Source organism: Aythya fuligula, chromosome 25 (genome assembly GCF_009819795.1).
Source record: "Aythya fuligula isolate bAytFul2 chromosome 25, bAytFul2.pri, whole genome shotgun sequence".
NCBI classification, from domain to species: Eukaryota; Metazoa; Chordata; class Aves; order Anseriformes; family Anatidae; genus Aythya; species Aythya fuligula.
This window is the reverse complement of record NC_045583.1, coordinates 2,701,342-2,720,022: the sequence shown is the minus strand read 5'-3', so window position 1 is coordinate 2,720,022 and position 18,681 is coordinate 2,701,342. Positions and strand designations below refer to the sequence as shown.

Here is an 18,681-nt window from a genome sequence, read left to right as displayed (position 1 = left end):
TTTGCTTACGCTTTTTGCAACAACAGATGTACGCGGCAATTAAAACCTTAAGCATTAATTCCTCTTTGTCTGCCGTCTCCCTCCACTGGCTCTTCGTGAGGGGCTAAGGATTTGGTTTATTGCAAGCAGGAAGAATTCAGATCGCAAACAAAGATGGCAGAGAGGCAATATCTCAAACATTCCCACTGTCAGACAGAATTCCCAAATTTGGCTTGATCAAAGAATGGTGCAGACGGAGCACCACCAAGAGACAACCCGTACCTCAAGTCAAAGCTAGCTAACGTGTTTGGAAAAGGACAAAGTAAAACTTTTTCTACAGCTAATAACAGCCAAGCTTGCCTGTTACACCACGCGTTGGCTGCTCCTTGTGGCCAAGCGCTCACCCGGCCCTACTCATGGTCCAAATGCAGCTCCTCGGCACTTCTGTCAAGAAATCTGGGTCAGTTACAAAAGTTTCTATGAATCTCTTCCAAGCTTTGTCATGGTAAGCTTCCTCCTCTTGGCTGTGAAGAGTACATTAGCTACATACACTGTTATTGCAGGCAGGGAGTATTTGTGTTGCTTCCAGGGTTTATCTTGTATCGCCTATTCATTTCTCAACGCATTGCTAACGTTTTCCATCCTTTCTCAGAGTGAAATTTCAACGCTCTGTGCAATATTAGGAACTAGCTAAAATCAAATCCACTGCAGCCACATTTCAAGGCTCTGCTTTCTCATTCTCTCAGCTTCTCAAACACCATCCTGTATTTATAGGATGCATTTCTAATTGTGTAACTTCTGTCCTCACCCCCATATGCGAAAGAGCACGTATTAAACCAGCTGATCGCTGTGCTGAACTCCAAAGCCCAGATCTATTTCGCAGCCTAGGGTCATCGATGAGTATCCAGTACCACCAACAACTCTAAGCCAAAACGAAGTAAAAAGACCTAAAGCCATCAATAAGAAAATCTGGTGAACCAACGTAAAGATTTAAAAAATATATTTTTTTTTCCTCTGAAACTGTAAGAAAACCATAAGCTCCAAGTCCAAATAGGAAGTCATTACTAGTAGCTGATTACACTCAAGAGATGCTTCTGCGCTATCATGCTAGGCAGCAGCATAAAATGCTCAAACAGATGGGCAGACAGAGCTTTGGATGTTTATTAAGTTCAAGGGGATTTAGGGACTAAAAATATTTTCACATGCTGAGTGCAGAAAAATCTATAAACTTTCCAGGCAAAATTGGAACAGAACCATTTTAGAGTGAATTTCAATAGGTCAGAGCTCTGCAAATGTGCAAAGAAGCAGAATGCAACTGCTGAATTGCTTTGTTGTGCCCTTCCTTAGAAAGTGATTCCTTTCTAAGGAACAGAAGTTATTCCTTTCTAAGAATAAGGCAATGGACTCACCTGTCCTAGGCAACGATGGCTTATGGCACTAGACAGTAAACGAAGTGCTGTTTACAATCCAGGAAGCACCTATGGCTTTTAAAACTCTTGCAAGATGTTAACCTAGGAACACAGCTTGGGTAAAGGCTTCTTTCACCTTTAAGTCAGCTAACCACAGGCCAGGCAACCCCAACTTCAGTCCTGAGAAGGTTATGGGGCAAACCCTCCTGGAAGCTGCTTCCACCACATGAAGGAGATGGCTGGGAACAGTCAGCAAGGATTTAGCAAATAACTCTTTCCTAACTAATCTGATTGTCTTCTGCAAAATGCTGACTGGCTTGACAGATTAGAGGAGGGCACCACGTTCTCAGCACATCTGTAGCCGACATCAAATTGCCTGCAGTGGCTGAAATGCTCGAGGCTGCTTTTCAGGAGGACTTAGCCAGGGTGGAAAAATGGGCTGATGGTTGTCTCATGAAGTTCAGCTAAGGCAAATGCAAAGTCCCGTCCTGGGACAATAATTCCTTGCAATGATACAGCCTGGGGACTGTCTGGCTGGAAAGCAACTTTGCAGGAAAAACCTGGCAGTCGTGGTAGAGAACAAGCTTAACAGGAGTGAGCAGCGTTCTCCTGCAGGGAGGCCAACAGCAGCCTCAGCTGTATCAGCAAACATTTAGCCAGCAGGCTGAGGAAAGTCATTTTCCCTCCTGTGTTCAGCAGTTATGAGATGCCATCTGAAGTACTCTGCCCAATTTTGGGCTCTCCAGTACGAGAAAGGCACTGACCTACTGGAACAGGCCTAGTGCAAGGCTAAGGAGATGACGGGGCTGAAGCACATGATGCTTGATCTGTAAAGAGAAGAGAATTTGAAGGAGATATCTGACTGAAAGTACTGACAGGAAGAGTGCAGAGGAGACACTCCTCTGCCAGGTGCCCAGCGGAAAGCCAGCAGGCACCAGCCGTCAGTTAGAGCATGGGAAATTCTCACTTGGTATAAAGGGAAGACAGCTATTACCACGATGGTGGACAAACACTGCGACAGGAGCAGGAAGAGGCTGTTGGATTGCTGTTCTTAGAAACACACACAACTCCTCTGGGAAAGGTCCCGGGCGCCCAGCCCTAAGTGTACCTGCTGTGAAGAGGAGGTTAGACTCGAGAACTCCAGAGGTCCCTTCCAACCAACCTGCTTCTGTGATTTTAAGATTCCCTCCCGTTCTTTAACATACTCCAGGTATGAAACTCTGGCTAAGCTTCTGTTATGATGGAAATTTAATTTACGTCTATGATGGAAATTTAGCTTTTCCTTTCCCCTCTTATTTTCCTGATTGTACCATACAAGAAGATAAGGAATTAAAACTCTATCACGGATACCTAGAAAGGGCCTCATTAAAGGTCATTCCCGTTCCTCTGTCCCAACCAGGGTCAACAATACATATTTCATTCCTGAGAGAGGTTCATCTAACCAGTTCTTAAAGATTTCCAGCAGCAGCTTTCTAAAAACTTCTCATGAAATCTTCAGCACTGCAATTCTGTGAGAAAGGTGAAAATATTTTGTTTGCAACCTAAAAGTTGAAGACTGTGATGAAGAAACTGAAATGCAGGATAAAGCACTAGATACAAAAACAAAGCCATAAATGAGTAAGCTCGGTGTGATATCAGCTCTTCCAGAGACTTTGTACTTGTGGTTGTGGTAAGTAATAGGGGACAGGACCGTGGACATGATTTGATATTCCACTCAGCTGAAAATGAGATTTTTTCCACTTGATATGCACTAGAGAATACCGCATGGAAACTGAGAGCTCAGTTCTTCACCAGTAACACTCAAACACACACCGCTATCACTGCAAAGGTTGGAATAGGAGCCAATCAGTAATTTACTTGAAGATTACTGTACTACTACTAAACCCATTTTCTTTTAAAATAATTTCTATACATATGTTGCAAGATTGAAAAAGTGGTCTTAATGTATAAATCGTCAGAGAGGATTAGGCACAGTTTAAAGAGCAAGGGCTGCTGAATCCAATGAACATGTCTCAAAGGCCCACAAACTGCAATCTAGCAGCAGATTACAAAGATCAAGTGACCGAACCCTTGCTTCTTTTTGGAACCCTGGTGTGTCTTCAAAGATCAAATTACCGTAATTGTACTTTTGGGATCTCAATTTGACTTCCTGTATAAAACAACCTACAAGACTTCCTTGAAGCAACACTGAAGCCTTTCTTTTAGGAAAGCTTTCTCTTTAGAAAATATCATACCCTGTTTTAGGAGTAGTGAAGAATGTACCAAAGAACTCTGATAAAATGTTCCAGCGAATGATTACTCTCATTCTTCACCGTACCTGTAAACTTTTAATTTCCTTCTCTTTTTTTAGTCTGAATATTTCCAGTTTCAACTTGAAGCCACTGGATCTTGCTTTATACTTTACTGACAGATTAAAAAACCTCTAGTTTCCCAAGTAGGCCAATGCAGAATTCATTTCCTAAACTCTCCCTATAAAGACTATGCTTCACAGCTGTTTCACTGTGTTTCCCAGACTTTAATCATTTTCAGATTTCTTCTCTGAACAACCTCCTTGATCTGTAAACACAAGATGGTAAGATATTATACTGGAAGATTTATCTAAGAAACACAAGAGTAATGTATTTATGTTCCTAAATGATGCTACGCTATGTCAGCTTGTAGAGCCAAGAATATCATTAGCACTTCCAGCCATGTTACATTACAGGGAGCTTGTCTCAGCTCCCCACAATGACTAAAGTTTTTAAGTCATTGTTTCCTAGGATACTGTTACAGGAAACAGTTAAGCATAGACCACATATCCTGTTCTTAGATATATTACTTTACAGACATACTGAAATATGTCGTGTGTCTGTGCCCACCTTAACAAGAACTCCAAATCACTGGGTGGCCTCTTATTTCAATCATTAAAACTCCAGACAATTAGAAAATACCAGGGGGAATCTGTGATTTCCTGTTTACTTTCAAGGTCATTGCAAAAAAGTTTTAAATAGTGCGACAAGAAGGGGTCTCTAAGGGACCTAAGCAGAATCACATGCAGAGTCACCACTCCTCATTCAAAACCTTAGTTAAAATCTTTCAGTTATCCAGCCTTATATCCGTTTAACGTGAGTCATGTTAATACTGCATTGTTCTAGCTTCTTCCTGGTAAGTGAGCTACAGAAATATACGCCTTCTGCCTATCATCCACATGAGCCTGATTTTTTCTTCCTCTGGGATCATGGTGTAAGAGCACATCATAAACATCACTCAGAAAGGATACGAATGTAGACTTGACAAAAAGAAATCAAGGTGTGTAACCATCTTAACCATAGTCTAATAACCATTTTTTAAAAATAAATCATATCTTTTTCTAGATGTCTCTCTAGTTTACTGAGCACAAACCTGAAAAGGTCACTGGTATGACAATTTTGATTTAAAAAAAAAAATATTTTCTAAAAAGGATGCAGCACCAAACACTACATTTTATTTACAATCATACAAAGTATCAGTCTTCTCTCGAGACTGTGAAATGCCAAATTTTATCTCTAATAGCAGAATACGATACCCTGGCAACTACGCTCACCACATCTGAAAGCAATGAGATCTTGTCAGGGGCCTCATTGCAGGAATTCAGAGTTTTGTTCACATAATAATATTTCTTTTGCCTGAAGATACCTCAGCGGGTGTAACTGATCTCTGCACAGGGAGACTGTGGCAGACTCATCCATGGCAGGATGAGTAAGTACTTTTAATCCTTCTTAGCTGCCCACAAACCATATCACAGTAATCCATCTGAAGAACTCCAGAACTGTGCCTTAAAGTAAGGCAGAGAAGGTTACCAACACATTAACCTCCTTTTTTCTTTATTAAAAAAAAAAAAAAAAAAGTAAATCAAATAATAGAGCTTTGAAAGTCAGAACTGTATGTTGCTCTTGGCTTTGAAAGGCCTAATTGTGAAACTAAAATGTTCCACAAGCCAAGCATTAAGAAATTTCTCTTTTAACTTCAGGAAAGGCAGGCTGCTCACTAGTACCTGCAGTCGCTGGGGAGTCGATGGCAATTAGCCTGGTAAGAGGGGAGCAACCCATACACATTTTAACCTCACCTTCCTAACGCTTTGTGAGGAAACAGAATTTTCTTCCTGTTCCTACAACAGGACCTTGTCCTCTACAATGCAGGTGGCTGCTTCCAAACACCATTTTTGATTCTGTGTGACTGCACGCACAAAGGGTGTCAGTGCTGATGTGCTTCCCTGCCAGACCTCAAGCTCCCTGCCGTTGCCTGCAGTGTGCTCCTCTGCTCTAGTACAAACCACGGCTGCTGTGTGCGTGCGTGTACATCTGTCTGCTGGGAGGCCACTGTGATAGATGGGGCATCTTCCCTCCTGCTGCCTGCTGATTTTTTGTGCTCTTCCAAGCTTCGCTACAAAGGGAAGGATATTTTGAGTTCGGTAGAAAAAATCAAGCGCAACAAAGAAATAGGAAAATCTATTTAAATTAGTTTTAAGTTCTCTGATTGTCCTATTTAAAGGAAATCGAGCACCTCAAGAAGCTTGAGCAATGTTATACAGACAAGCAAGGACACGGACCTGATATTCCTCCAGCTGCCTTAGAAAAGAAGAACCACCAACTGTGAAAATCATCTAACAGAGAAAAGATGGAGAATAGCCCCGCATGCTCTGTAAAATACATATGTACATATATTACAGTACCAAGAAAAGGCCGGAGGAAATATGGATTGCAACTGTGCAGCTCAGAAAGCATGGCTTGCCACTCACTATGATTTCCTAACAGCATAACAGAGGAGTTCCTGGTTAATTTTTGAACTGCTGATCTCTTTTCAATTCAGGACCCTCTCTTCTGTTTTTTTTCAAGTCATTTTCCAATCCTCCATGCCACAGCAAAGCACTATCAACAATTCTGAGAGACCTGAGCAGTGAACAAAAACAGGTCCACAGCCAGACTCATTTCCAGTCTGTCTCTACCCGTTTAGCGAAAATGCAGAAAATGCAAGACTGTCTCAGTGCACCTACAGCACCTGATACATGATAGCTGCCTGTCCTCAAAAACTGCTTCAATGTCCTTCATGGAACTAGCCCTGTTAACAGCAAAATTGTGCTGTTTTCGCAAGGGCAAAAGCCTCGAGATTCCTGTCTTATTTTACATGTCACCTTCCACGTTGCCCTTAACAGGGTAGCAGGGACAAATGCCATTTCCACCTGCCAGCCAACAGTTCATTTCTATGACGGGCTTATGTCTGAAAAGTCCAGATCACTCCCAGGATCAGTCTGAAAAGCTTCTCCGGGCTGGCTCTGCATCTTAGTTCAGGAACAAAGAAAACAGAAAGGCAGCAGTGTCTGATATTCATGATGAACAAGAGTAAGATCTTTTGCAAAGCACTTTAAAAATCACTCCTGAATTAAGAGATAAATCAATGCTGTTCCCTCTCATTTTGAACTCTGGAGACTTTACCCACTCAGTGCTAAAAGTCCAAAAGAAGAAAGAATAATGGAAATGCATCACATCAATCTACAGAAGAGGTGAAATCCAATTTTTCATACGAAAGTTAACCTGCTCACGTACTTGCTCTAGCTGTGGCACTATTAAGCAAAGTTGGTCGTTGATGGTCTCTTCTCTCTTTCCAAACAACCCGAAACATTACAGAATGGGATCTACCTTCCCAAAGATAGTCACATCTTTAAAAAACGGGGATGCCTTTTTATTGATTTCACATTAAAATAAATCAGCTTCATAAAGCATAAAATAGGCTACCTTGAAATACTTTAGTCAAATAATTTTTCAAAATCAGGCCCACATCCATTGTTAATTTACAAGAGGTGTGTAAATGGGATTTTCCTATTCATGAAATGCTGAATTATGTATCTGTGTAAACAACTAAAATACAGCGCAGCAGTCAAAGATGTAAGCACCTCTGTCATACCAATTCTGGCAAAATTAGTAAATCTGCATTTGATCCTAACCCATGTAATATTCATCCCTTTACAGTATAACCTTAATCTCCACAGTTCTCTAGAGAGCACACAAGCATCTAGGCATTTCTTCACCACCCATCAGCTAATACAAATACTCTAAACCTACTGCTAAATCAGCTGAAATATTTTAAATTGGCTTAAAACCAATTGGCTTAAAGCAAATTCTATTAAAATGACCAAATACAGTCAACATAGCCATTCCAAATCCAGGAAGTACGTATAGTAGTAGAGGCTTCAAAAAAACTATTTTTCTTTTGTATGCAAGGTTGGAAAAAGATGATTAGAGGCCACCCCATTTGCTAATATCATGCACTCAGTACTTCAGTTCTGCAATGCCAGGTTATCTCAGAGACGAGTCTTTATCGGTGTGCTATGAAAAGAGATCAACATTTTATCGCATGATCACTACCAGTCCACAGGGTGAGATTATTCTTAATCTTGTCAGGCTGACTCACAACTTGAATTACAAGTCTTTTACAGTATTTCTTTAAACAGCACTAAGCAAAGTTTTAAACATGACTGCAGACTAATAGTAAATCTGACTAACGTTCACAGGCTGCTATCCATAATCCTTCAGCTGCTTAACCAGTAGTGGGAAGGAACTATTATTATTTAACTAAAAGCCTCTGTCCTTGTCAAAAACATGTCCATAACCTGTCAGCAAAACCAAAAAGCGAACGTTTTACCTCACTGTCCGGGCTGGGTTGGATAACCTCCCAGGTCTGAGAGTCCACATCATAGCAGTGAAGTTCGTTGGGCAGCGTGTTGTCTGCAGCACCACCAAACACGTAGAGATGCCGGTCAAATGCCACCATGGTGTGGCCGTACCGTCGCTGTGGAGGAGGAGGGGAGCCCCGCAGCAAGTGCTCAGTAGGAATTCGTGTCCAGCTGAAACACCAAACACGAAACAGAGTGCATCTTTCACATTTATCTTGAAAGTAAGCTTCTCGCTCTCACTCAGATTATACAAATTAACAAGAGAAGCCCATTAGAGTTGATACTGAAGCCACACAACCACAGGCAACTGCAAACCCCTTAAACTTCTCAGAGACCTACATCAGCTCCATGTTGCTAAACAGCTGAGAATGTCATAAAGTCAATGCATCTCCTTAACCTAGACATGTTTATGTAAACCCCAGCAGCTCAAAGGCCACAACTTGGGAAGGAATTAGTGATCTACTGTCACACATTTTAACAGCTAACCCTTTAAACAGCAGCATTCTGATTACGTAGCACATTTCAGCAAGGCATTGCTTATTCACGATGATATCACTATTTCAGCCAAGGATTTGAGGCAGTTGGCTGTTTCACTTGTGGTTCCACATCAGCCAGTTCCACTGGTAACCAGACAGACCAGGTTTCCAGAACAGACCATAAGATCTGCATGCCCACCTTATGGCATTTTTCTCTCACCAGAGGGGTCACATTCTCAGAGCAACAGTCAGCACTCCAGGCAAGTCACACTAAACGTCTGGAACTGAATACTCAAGATGTCAAAAGATACTGTGCTTTCACATTTCCTAATGATTCTAGTGCGAACTGGTATTTTACAGGACCTCTGTCTGGTTTTAATCAAGTATTCATATAACAAATTTTAGGAAGAAAATACTTGGCATTTGATTCAGAATAAACTGAGATACATGCTTCTTTCTTAAAGCGTATCTACCAAACTTTCTGTTCATTTGCTGAAAAAGCCCTAGCAAAGCACATGGCAAAATACAAAGTCTCATTAAAACAGTCCATATTTTATTTAATCTATCCTTGCTAGTCATAAGATGTAGTATTCTTCCTCAACAGCTTCAAGTACATGCATTCCTCAACTTAAGTAGTCAAGGATTATGTGGATTTTGTGCAGCTTAACTGTAAAAAAACTTACATTTTTTCCTTGAATTCAAACTGAAAGAGATTATTGGTAATCTTTGCTCCACTCTGGCCAGAGAAAACAAACATCTTGTCTTTGCAAACAGCCACAGGAAAATTACAGCATGAAGGAGGGATCTCACCGCTTTGTTCGATCTGAAAGATAATGAAGTACAAAATAAACAAACAAAACATTTTGTAGAGCAAAGCTACACATGTGGAGTATGCTTGTGGGAACATGCAGTGCATCCGCACATAGAGTACGTGGTAGCAACATCTGCAGACAATCAAGTCCCCTTTGGCAATAGGTAATCAATTAATGCTGTGTTTAAAGGTCTGCACAGACTAATTTTACCATGGATAAAAAAAGATGGAAGGCCGTATTTCTAAAGCCTCTGTCACTGCGAGGATGGGGATTCTCTCTGATCTTGACAGGCACTCAGCAAAGATTCCTGTTGATGGCAGTGGTTAAAGTGGAAACACAGTCCGTTTTTTACAGGGGACATAGCAAAGCCACCCCAGGCAGTCAAGGTCCAGCTCACAGATTCACAAGCAGAAATCGTACACTCATACATTGTTGGTTTTCCAAATACACAAACAAAATCAAACGTGAACTGCTTTTAATCCGTGTCACAAATACATTCTGAAGAGAGAGCAATGCAATCTGGTATAGGAAATTTAAAGTAATTGTGTGTGAAAACCAAAAAAAGAAAAGTTATTTGCGTTACTTCAAATTAAAGCTTCTTACCTCTTCCCAACATGTTAGCTCTCTGTCCTGTAGGCCAATTGTCCACATATCATTTAACCTGTGTTATAACACAAAAAAAGTCTGACTGGAAACACTTAATGTTTTGTTATTTTTAGCTCATAGAGTTGAAAAGACAAAGATTATGTTTTATCAGCATTCCTTCTCCTGAACAGGAAGAATCTCCTGCTAGCAAAAAAAAAAAAATAATACAAACCTAAATTTCTAAATCTATATTTTATACCACCACCAGAGCCTGCTTTAGCATCTTTCTGGTTACTTATACAGAACAGTTAACACAGCAACTCTGCTTGGAGCTTAAGGATTAGAATTTAATCTTTGGGATTTTTACAGAAATACCCCTTATTATCGTGCTTTTTTTCACCCATTCCTGCTAGCTCCTGATACTGACCACAGTTATTATTTATATGGCTGAATCCTACTCCAAACACATAAAAGAGGATGAAGTGAGTAACATGACACATCAGAGGCTACTACGCATCTGACTATGCTTTTCCCAGTACAAGTAATTTGCAGACAACTACAGATGCTTCTTTTGTTCAGAGTTGCCAGAGCCTCCCGTTCCACAAAAAGACATTTTTAGCACGATCTTGGTAAATTAGATAGCTCCTCTCACCCAATCTCTCCTTCCACCTATCCAGGGCCCATAGGGAACTTCCTAAATTGGAACAGAACAATTCCACAGCCATGCGTCTTTCTCCAATTCTTCCTCCAGAAACAAAGGAAAGATCCCAGCTGCTGCTTCACATTAATGTCAGTTCTAGGGGAGACTGAGCAGCTTTTTTACAGATTCTCCTCAGAAGAGGCAGCCAGCAACTTGAGGCATCTCCTAGTGTGTGCCAATCTACGTGTGTTCTCACGATGCAAATATCGTGCATCAACATAAAAAACTTCCCATTTTCACCAAGACAAAAAACAAAGAATCACGTGTTCAGAACTGATTCTTCCCTAATGGACTGACAGCACATCTGAAGAGCTGGAATCTGGAACAAAGTACCAGGCTCTCCCTAACTTCTCAGTACCACTCCTTTTCAGTCGTTTCTCATCTAACATCTCATCTGCCTTCAATCTAAATAATCTTGATGTTTCAGTGCAATATCCCACCAAGAGTATCATGTATTTTCAAAGAAAAAGCTCATATAGTTTTCTCAGTTGTGTTCTATGACTTCATAGAAAACCCAGGCTTTGTTCTGTCAGTCTTCAGCAACATCAGAAGGCCTGTAACGGGTATCTTCTAAGAAATGCTCATTTGCCAAATTTCAAAGACCTTTTAGCATCTTTGCAACCAAGCAAGCTGTCAAACTGTACATCCACAGCCATTCTGAGTCACCAGCTTTTTAGCTTTTAAACATATACTTATTTGAACACGTACTGGTGAACTGCAAAAATCTAATGCTCAACAACAGTGAGGTTTAGCAAAACTCCCATTATTGTTAAAAGCACCCGGTATATGAAAATGTCTCTATAGATACGAAAAGTCAGTGACTGGGATTTTACACAAGCAACCAAGGAGAGAGCGATCCCTCCACATACCGTGCGTTGCCATCGTATCCCGCAAAGATCCACAGCTTATCGCTGTACACTGTTGCACCGTGAGCTGATCTCGCAACTGGTAACCTACAGTCGAGAAAAAACAAAATCTTAATTACCTACAGGAGTGCTATAAGAAGGATCTGCATGACAGGCAAAATGCAGTTAATAATAAAGCCCCCTACACAAACTGCCTCAGCCAGGAAATTGCTTCCATCATACATCCTCAAAACACAAAGCAAGCTTCTGATGGGTACATTTTAGAACATTATTCTCTCCTTCCATCACTAAACTATCTGAACACATATAGGGGAAAAAATAAACCAACAAATTGCTTGTTATGCTCCAAATACTCTGAAGTATTTTATCTAAGGTAGCAAAGCAGTGGGACGATTAATAGCACTATCATTATAGCAAAGTGGAAAACTACAAATGTTATAAAAACCCCATGCAGGTTTTCATGCACTAAGAGGATGGAACACATAAGTGAAATCATGGACAGGGTTCAAAAGACTACTGGGGAAAGCACAGCACGGGCATTCCTGAAATACAGAGGCCATGATAAAAGATCAGTCATATGATTTCTCCTTCCTAATTTGAATTGCTTTTACTAAACCTGCCAACTTCAGCTGTGGGGAAAGAGAAGGACATTTGAGTTCATAAAATATAAATGAGAATTACTCTCTGAAATGTCCGAAGTTGCTAGAAGAACCAGAAAGAGAAGTTACTAATGTAGTCTACCTTCTAAAATGTAACATACACTCATGAGCAGTGAGCAACAGTAACTCAAGAACAGACTGCCTGTTCCTCATCCATTTCTGTAGTTACACTAGAGCCACGAAACAACCTGAAATGTGCATAGCCAACTTGAAGAAATAACGAGTTACTGTATTTAATTTTCCCTTGGAAAATTGTATCTTGGGAACCTCCATCCAACAGATGCAAACACGTATCAATTCATTCATCTGCTTCTGAATTTGTGTGAACATGCATCACCCTAATGCACTTCAAGTAAGTATGCTCCAGGAAAGTCAAATTTTAATAAGAAAGGAATGTGTACATTTAACTACAAATAAGCTTCGACTTGTTTTATAACTAAAACAAATTGAAACCATATGGAATCAACAAATATCATGCTATCCATGAAAAAGAGAATTTGAAGGAAATCATTTCCTTTGCTCCCATCCCTTCTGACCCAGAAATGAAACGTGAAGAACGGTTTTGTCAAATTTCCAATCTTGTACACTCTGGAACGTAGGCCTTCAGGACAAAAGATGAAGTCTTCAAGAAACTTTAATTAAGAAAGCATATCAGAAACAGTCTTATAGCCTTAATAGTAACATTGTAACTAATTCTGTGTGCCATTTAAATGGTTGCTGAGTGATGCTCAGAATCGTGAAAGGTGAGACAATAACGTCACTTCCTTACCTTCCTTCAGTCTTCCACTCTGTCCATTGTCCAGTTGCAAACTTATATTCGAAGAGATCATTTTTATTCTTCAAATTGGAATTGGAATAAATATCTCCAGTATAGCCACCTGAGCAACAACAATTCCATTAGACTCAAACCCAATACAGCACATATGCTTAGAGTCAGTATATAAGAAGAAAATTTAAGTTTAGACAACACAGAGAGAAACTATTTAATTACTGGACTACTATAGATGGGAGACTTCTCCTTCACTCTTAGCCCTACAGAAACACCATGGCAATGAGCTTAAAGTTTTCATTGCTTTAGACAAAGAAGCAGAAGTATTTCAAAGCTAAAGTTGAAATCACAGCCAGCCATGGAAAAATTCTAGGTTTTCTACTGAATAACATCCTTTGAGGCTTCCTAAAAATATCTTTTTTTTTAAATACCAACATATTTATCATTCCATACACGCATAACTGTAATCTGCCACTGTCTTACCAAACACAAACATGCTGCTCCCATAGACCACAGCTGAGTGGTGATACCGTGGTGCTGGCGGGGTCCCCGTGGTAAAAGCCCTGCATAACATTTAGAACAGCAGCAATCAAACACCCTTGTCATGCTTGAAGCACTCAAAGTTATTATGCAGACTCAACAGTCTTACACCCAGACCAAGGGTGCAGAGAAAGGAAGACATCTCCGTCTCCCCTGAGGGCAGCTGTGCAGGGCGACCCACCTGCACCACGAGCAGTCCTTCACGTCGAAGCGCAGCAGGTCGTTCAGCATCGTCTTCCTGCGGGAAGGAACCAGGGAGGAAGGAACTCAGCAGGCTACAGCTCTGCTTGGGGCAGGACCCGGACCCCCAAACCCTTTCCCCTCAGGCCAGGACCCCTCAAACCTTTTCCCCTCAGACCCAAGTCCCCCAAACCCCTTCCCCTCAGGCCAGGACCCCCCCCAGGCCCCTTCCCCTCAGCCCAGGACCCCCCAAGCCCCTTTCCCTCTGGTCAAACCCCACTCCCAAGCCCCTTCCCCTCAGACCCAGGCCCCCTCCCCTCGCCCCCCTCCCTCTCTCACCCGTTATCCCCTCCGAAGACGTAGATGGCGTCCCGGTAGGCCACCACGGTGTGCTTGCTGCGCCTGCGGGCAGCGGGGAGCAGCGGTCAGGGACAGGGACAGGGACAGGGACAGGGACAGGGACAGGGACAGGGACCCCGACCCCCTCCCCCCCGCCCGCCGCCCCCCGCCGCTCACCGGGCCCCCACGAACTCGTCGCAGGGCGGGAGGCGGCGCCAGCGGTGCACGGTCTCGAAGGGCCCGAAGTTGAGGGTGAGGTACTCCACGCTGTCCGAGCAGCTGTGGTCGAAGTCCACGCTCGGAGCCACCTTCGAGCGCCCCGCGACACCCGCCGGGGCCCCCGCCGCCGCCATGGCCCGTAGCAACCGGCGGGGCCTCCCTGCCGGACTACAACTCCCGGCGTGCCCCGCGGTTCCCACTCACGGCTCGGCAGCGGGGCCACCGCGGAACTACAGCCCCCAGCATGCCCCGCTCCGGGGGGGGGGGCGGCTCGGAGGCAGCTTGCGGCGCTGCGGCTCTGAAGGTCTCGGGTTCGAGTCCCGGGCCCGGCGGCAGCGCAGGGGGCGGGCAGAGGCCCCGCGACCCCGGGCGGTGGCCACAAGATGGGGCCGGGCCCCGGGGCCGTCAGGGTCGGGGTTGGGGTCGAGCCCAGCCGCCCCCAGCAGCAGCCCCAGGCCCCAGCTGCCCCCTGGTGGCGGGGCCCCGCTCCCTGTACAAGCAGAAGCAAGGCACGGTTATACAGGAAAAGCTTTTATTCGTTGATACAGAAAAAAAAAATACCAAGAACAATACTCATCAGTACGCATAAAGCTTCTTTCCAGAGTCACACCTGATCTATTTACTATTTAAATTATTTTCTGCGGCTACTGGAGCTGCGTTACTTTAGTTAAATAAAAGCCAGCGTGCAAAGCCCAGGCAGAGGCTGGCGGCCGTGCTAGGGCAGCCGCGGCCCCGTCCTTCGTTTTACCCCACACAGCTCCTAGCACAGCCTCCCTAACCTTTGGTGCCGATGGGTTTAGCTCCTTCCCAACAACACACAACGGATCCGATGGGTGTTGCACACCTCCACACCAGGCCTTAGAAGCATTTCCACAGCAGCCAGCATCGTTCGGCCTGAGCAGCTTCCTCGAGGCACACAAGCCCAGGCTTCAAAGCCCACAGCCTCCAGCAAGCACTTTGTGGGTGAAGATACACCGTGGAGTTTTGTTAGGAGAAAAGAGAACACAGGGAAAGCAGGATGAAGGTGTATGGGACCACACAAGGTTCCTTCAAACCCTCTGCCGAGCACTGTGTACTCGCACACCCCATTTGGCCTCTCTGTGAAAAGCTCAAGGCAGTACTTCTTGCCAAAAAAAGCATCCTGCGTGCCACAGTATGCTGTGGAGCTATGCCATCCCTGTGCCCACCATGCACAGATGGGCACGGGACCACCTCCAAGCTTGGTCTCCAGCCCCAGAGCTTATCAGAGCTGTACGGTGGCACCGTGCCTGCTCAAGCTGCGGGAAGGGTGCGTGCACGTGAGCCAATGCTACAGGCAGATCAACATCTGCAAATCAAAGAGCAGCTTCGAACCAAGACTCAGGAGCTCTAGCAGGACCTGTACAAGACACTTCTCATCGTTTAACTCCTGGGACCTTGCAATCACCACGAAATCCTTGGATTCCTCAGTTCAAGGTTGAGGGATGGTATCAGTTACACAAGGCTGCTCCCATTTTTCAGAGCCTTGCTTAAACCTGCCACCCAACATAACGTGCCAGAAGGATGACAGTAGCCAGCACCACCAATGCACACACCCAGCAACATCACCCGAAAGCACACGAACCCCATCAGCACCTCTCCCCAAGCCTGACCAGACCTGAACAAGACCCATTTACCACCGACATCCTAAGACACACCCCAATGCTTTCAAACATTTGGCATTCACATACCTCAAAGGATGGATAGATGACTGTTAGGAGCCCTGCTGTCAATGTATGGGCCAAACTGTAGCTTTTTCGTTCTATAACTTGGAGTTTACATTTTGTCTTCACCTCTGCGATGCTGACCAGTTTTGATGCAGCATGGGCTCATTCTGGTGTGCAGGGGGGAATGTCAACTACTAGATGGTCCTACCTGTTCCCAGGGCTGGGACCAGTCACTCTGAGGACGCTTGATCCTTCCCAACAGCTATCAGGATATATCAATGCAGCCATCTACGTCCAGAGACTGTTTAAATTAATGTGTTGGCCCCTTTCAGTGAAAGCTATGAGACACACAAACGTCTCAAACGAAGTTCCTGATTGACTTGAAAAATATATTTAAGTAGAAGACAGAGCCACAACATTCCCAGCAAAGGGAAGGCCATAGCACAAAGTTTAATTGTATATCCTTATACACCAGAGAATCCACAGGGAAGAAAGATACTGTAACACAACTGCTTGGAAATTTTTGATCAGAGCTTACACCTTATTAGACACAGGCTAAAGAGGACAAAGCCACACACGCACACAAAAATTAGCCTCAGGATCTCCTTCTCATAGAGCTATTCATACAAAAAAATATTGAGGACTCAAGCTTGAGCCAGACCTGCAGGTCTGCAGCAAACTGTGGCAATTCCCTCTATTTCTGCCTATTCTCAGGCACAACAAGAGGAAGCTGAGTGGGAGAAGGGAGCAATGTCCACTTTACAATTTGGGGTTATTTTGCCACAGATGCTAAACAGGTTGTGCCATCTTTGTCTGTTAAGAAGTTAATTTATTATCCCCTCCTGGTAAAAAATGCGAAAAGCTATATTCTAAACTAGACCGGTAAGATACATAATTACTCCATCTCTTTGGAGGTTTTCAGATACAACTTCAAAGCATATTATTCCACAAAGGAACAGCAAGTACCTTTCTTAAGAAAGGAAACTCTATAATGGGTCAGCCTTTTTCTTTAAAGCAGAAGAAGATGTATCCATTACAGGACTCCCTTTCTGTTTTAGATTACTCCTGTGAAATACCCTAACATCCTCCAGGCGGCACATACAGAAAGTTTTCTAAGGAGAAATATGTCTTTAAAAAGTGACTTCAGGAAACATGTGCAATTTCCTTTTAAATCTGTTTTATAAGAAGGATACCAATGTACATTTTAATAGTTTTATTTTCATTTTCCCCAAGAGGGAACCAAAGGCAGAGAGGTGCTGTGAGATACATCACGCTGTTCTTATGGGTAAATCAATTTGCAAATGTTATTTTACCACTCTATAAAAATACACACAGGAGTGTGAAGGAAGCAAAGTAGTTCAGAGTGGCTGTCATGGAGCAAATATCTTAAATACAATCAGTTTTCTTGCCCTAAAAATCGTGGCTCCTTGTGTTCCATAAAACCAAAGTCTTTAGTAGCCACATGCCACAGGAACAGAGATTTAAGTGGTAGCTTCCTTTGAGCATGTGCACACAAAAGCATTAGTAAAGAACTGCTCCCATGGGACTAGACAGTAGATGTGAGCAACAAAGCCCCATCCACAGCAGGAAAGAAGATATGCATCTACTTTTATTGTCTCAGCTTCCCATCCAAACTCCTGTAAACTGGTTCCATACCATTCAGGCATCTCTGATAAGAGTCTATAGTTCTATAAAAAGAAGTCACACTAAGATCGAGATATTTACCCTGTATGTGTTATGCGAGTGCGAAGAGGAACAACCTTCCAATTTCTCAAGATACATCCAAGCAATCTGTAAGTGACCCAATTCCTTTCTCTGTCCAGCTGTGCTGTGTGAAACTCAGTTAAGTGCCTCTTCACAGGTTGAGACAGTTTGCTTTTAAAAATATTAAGGACACATTTTTAACTTTTTTTTTTTTTTTTAAAGAACTTCCTGGAAAGTTATTGTGGAAAATGAAAGTGCTCCCATGGTGAGACCAACGTGCAAAGCTCTATAGACTTCCGTCTTTGCTGCTTTCTTAGTATTCCTTCCCTTAGCAGATTCGTTAAGATGAGGCTCAACACGTCGCAATGAGGCCCATCATCCACCTGTAACAAGCAGGTAGACACTGGAAAATGTTTTATGTTTAATCATAAAACGTGGAATAAGCCAAAAAGTATGGTTCAGATATGATCGGTATGGTCTCTTGAGCGGGGTTATATACCAATGGCCTGTAACACTCGCTTTTCGTTCTCATTGAGATGGTCTGAAAACATTGCATAGCAGGGCTGCTGTGCAAACTGACACAGGAAGTCAGTGAGATAGGCCTGAAAGGGAGACAGAAAGATCCAGTTAGCATCACTTCACTTTGGAAATTCTGCTTCTTTCAAGCGCCCAAAGGTAAACGCGAACACGCACCCAACACGACAAGGGGACTGCAGGGAACAGAGAAGCAATGCAGAAGGGAGCGAGGTGACAGAGCAAAAGGCTGACAAACAGCTTCCAGGTGGTGCTAAAAGCAGGAGCAAAGTATGACACAGGGCCTGTGACTGGATGGGAGCATCTCCAAGGGGAATATGACTGTAACATCCAATCTACTTTTCAGGAAATAGCTGTGAAGCTCATGGGTAGAAAAGTCTCATCTCCCTCTATTAAAGAAGTTTTGCTCACTTCCTTTTCCAAGTTATAGATACGATATGAAAAAATAGCTCCAGGCATTCTTTGGATACTCGGCACTTTCCAAAGTGATCTCACAGAACTGAGTACATTTGGGACAACCATCATTAATTGGTGTTT

At 43.2% G+C, this 18,681-nt stretch overlaps 2 protein-coding genes across 2 annotated transcripts in view; both read right to left on the bottom strand.

Moving 5' to 3' along the window:
- The window catches only part of LZTR1 (leucine zipper like transcription regulator 1), a 34,696-nt gene extending 20,318 nt beyond the window's left edge, over positions 1 to 14,378 (bottom strand). Inside the window, exons 1-9 of the mRNA XM_032203202.1 lie at positions 14,180 to 14,378; positions 14,003 to 14,065; positions 13,665 to 13,721; positions 13,427 to 13,506; positions 12,944 to 13,052; positions 11,519 to 11,602; positions 9,968 to 10,025; positions 9,236 to 9,375; positions 8,046 to 8,247 (exon numbers count right to left, since the gene is read on the bottom strand). Of these exons, the coding sequence (XP_032059093.1) occupies positions 8,046 to 8,247; positions 9,236 to 9,375; positions 9,968 to 10,025; positions 11,519 to 11,602; positions 12,944 to 13,052; positions 13,427 to 13,506; positions 13,665 to 13,721; positions 14,003 to 14,065; positions 14,180 to 14,355 (969 nt within the window). The 5' untranslated portion in view covers positions 14,356 to 14,378. The remainder of the gene's footprint in view (positions 1 to 8,045; positions 8,248 to 9,235; positions 9,376 to 9,967; positions 10,026 to 11,518; positions 11,603 to 12,943; positions 13,053 to 13,426; positions 13,507 to 13,664; positions 13,722 to 14,002; positions 14,066 to 14,179) is intronic.
- A 1,903-nt stretch (positions 14,379 to 16,281) lies between these two features.
- Positions 16,282 to 18,681, bottom strand: part of IPO9 (importin 9) — a 36,723-nt gene continuing 34,323 nt past the window's right edge. Inside the window, exon 25 of the mRNA XM_032203003.1 lies at positions 16,282 to 18,212. Within this exon, the coding sequence (XP_032058894.1) occupies positions 18,102 to 18,212 (111 nt within the window). The 3' untranslated portion in view covers positions 16,282 to 18,101. The remainder of the gene's footprint in view (positions 18,213 to 18,681) is intronic.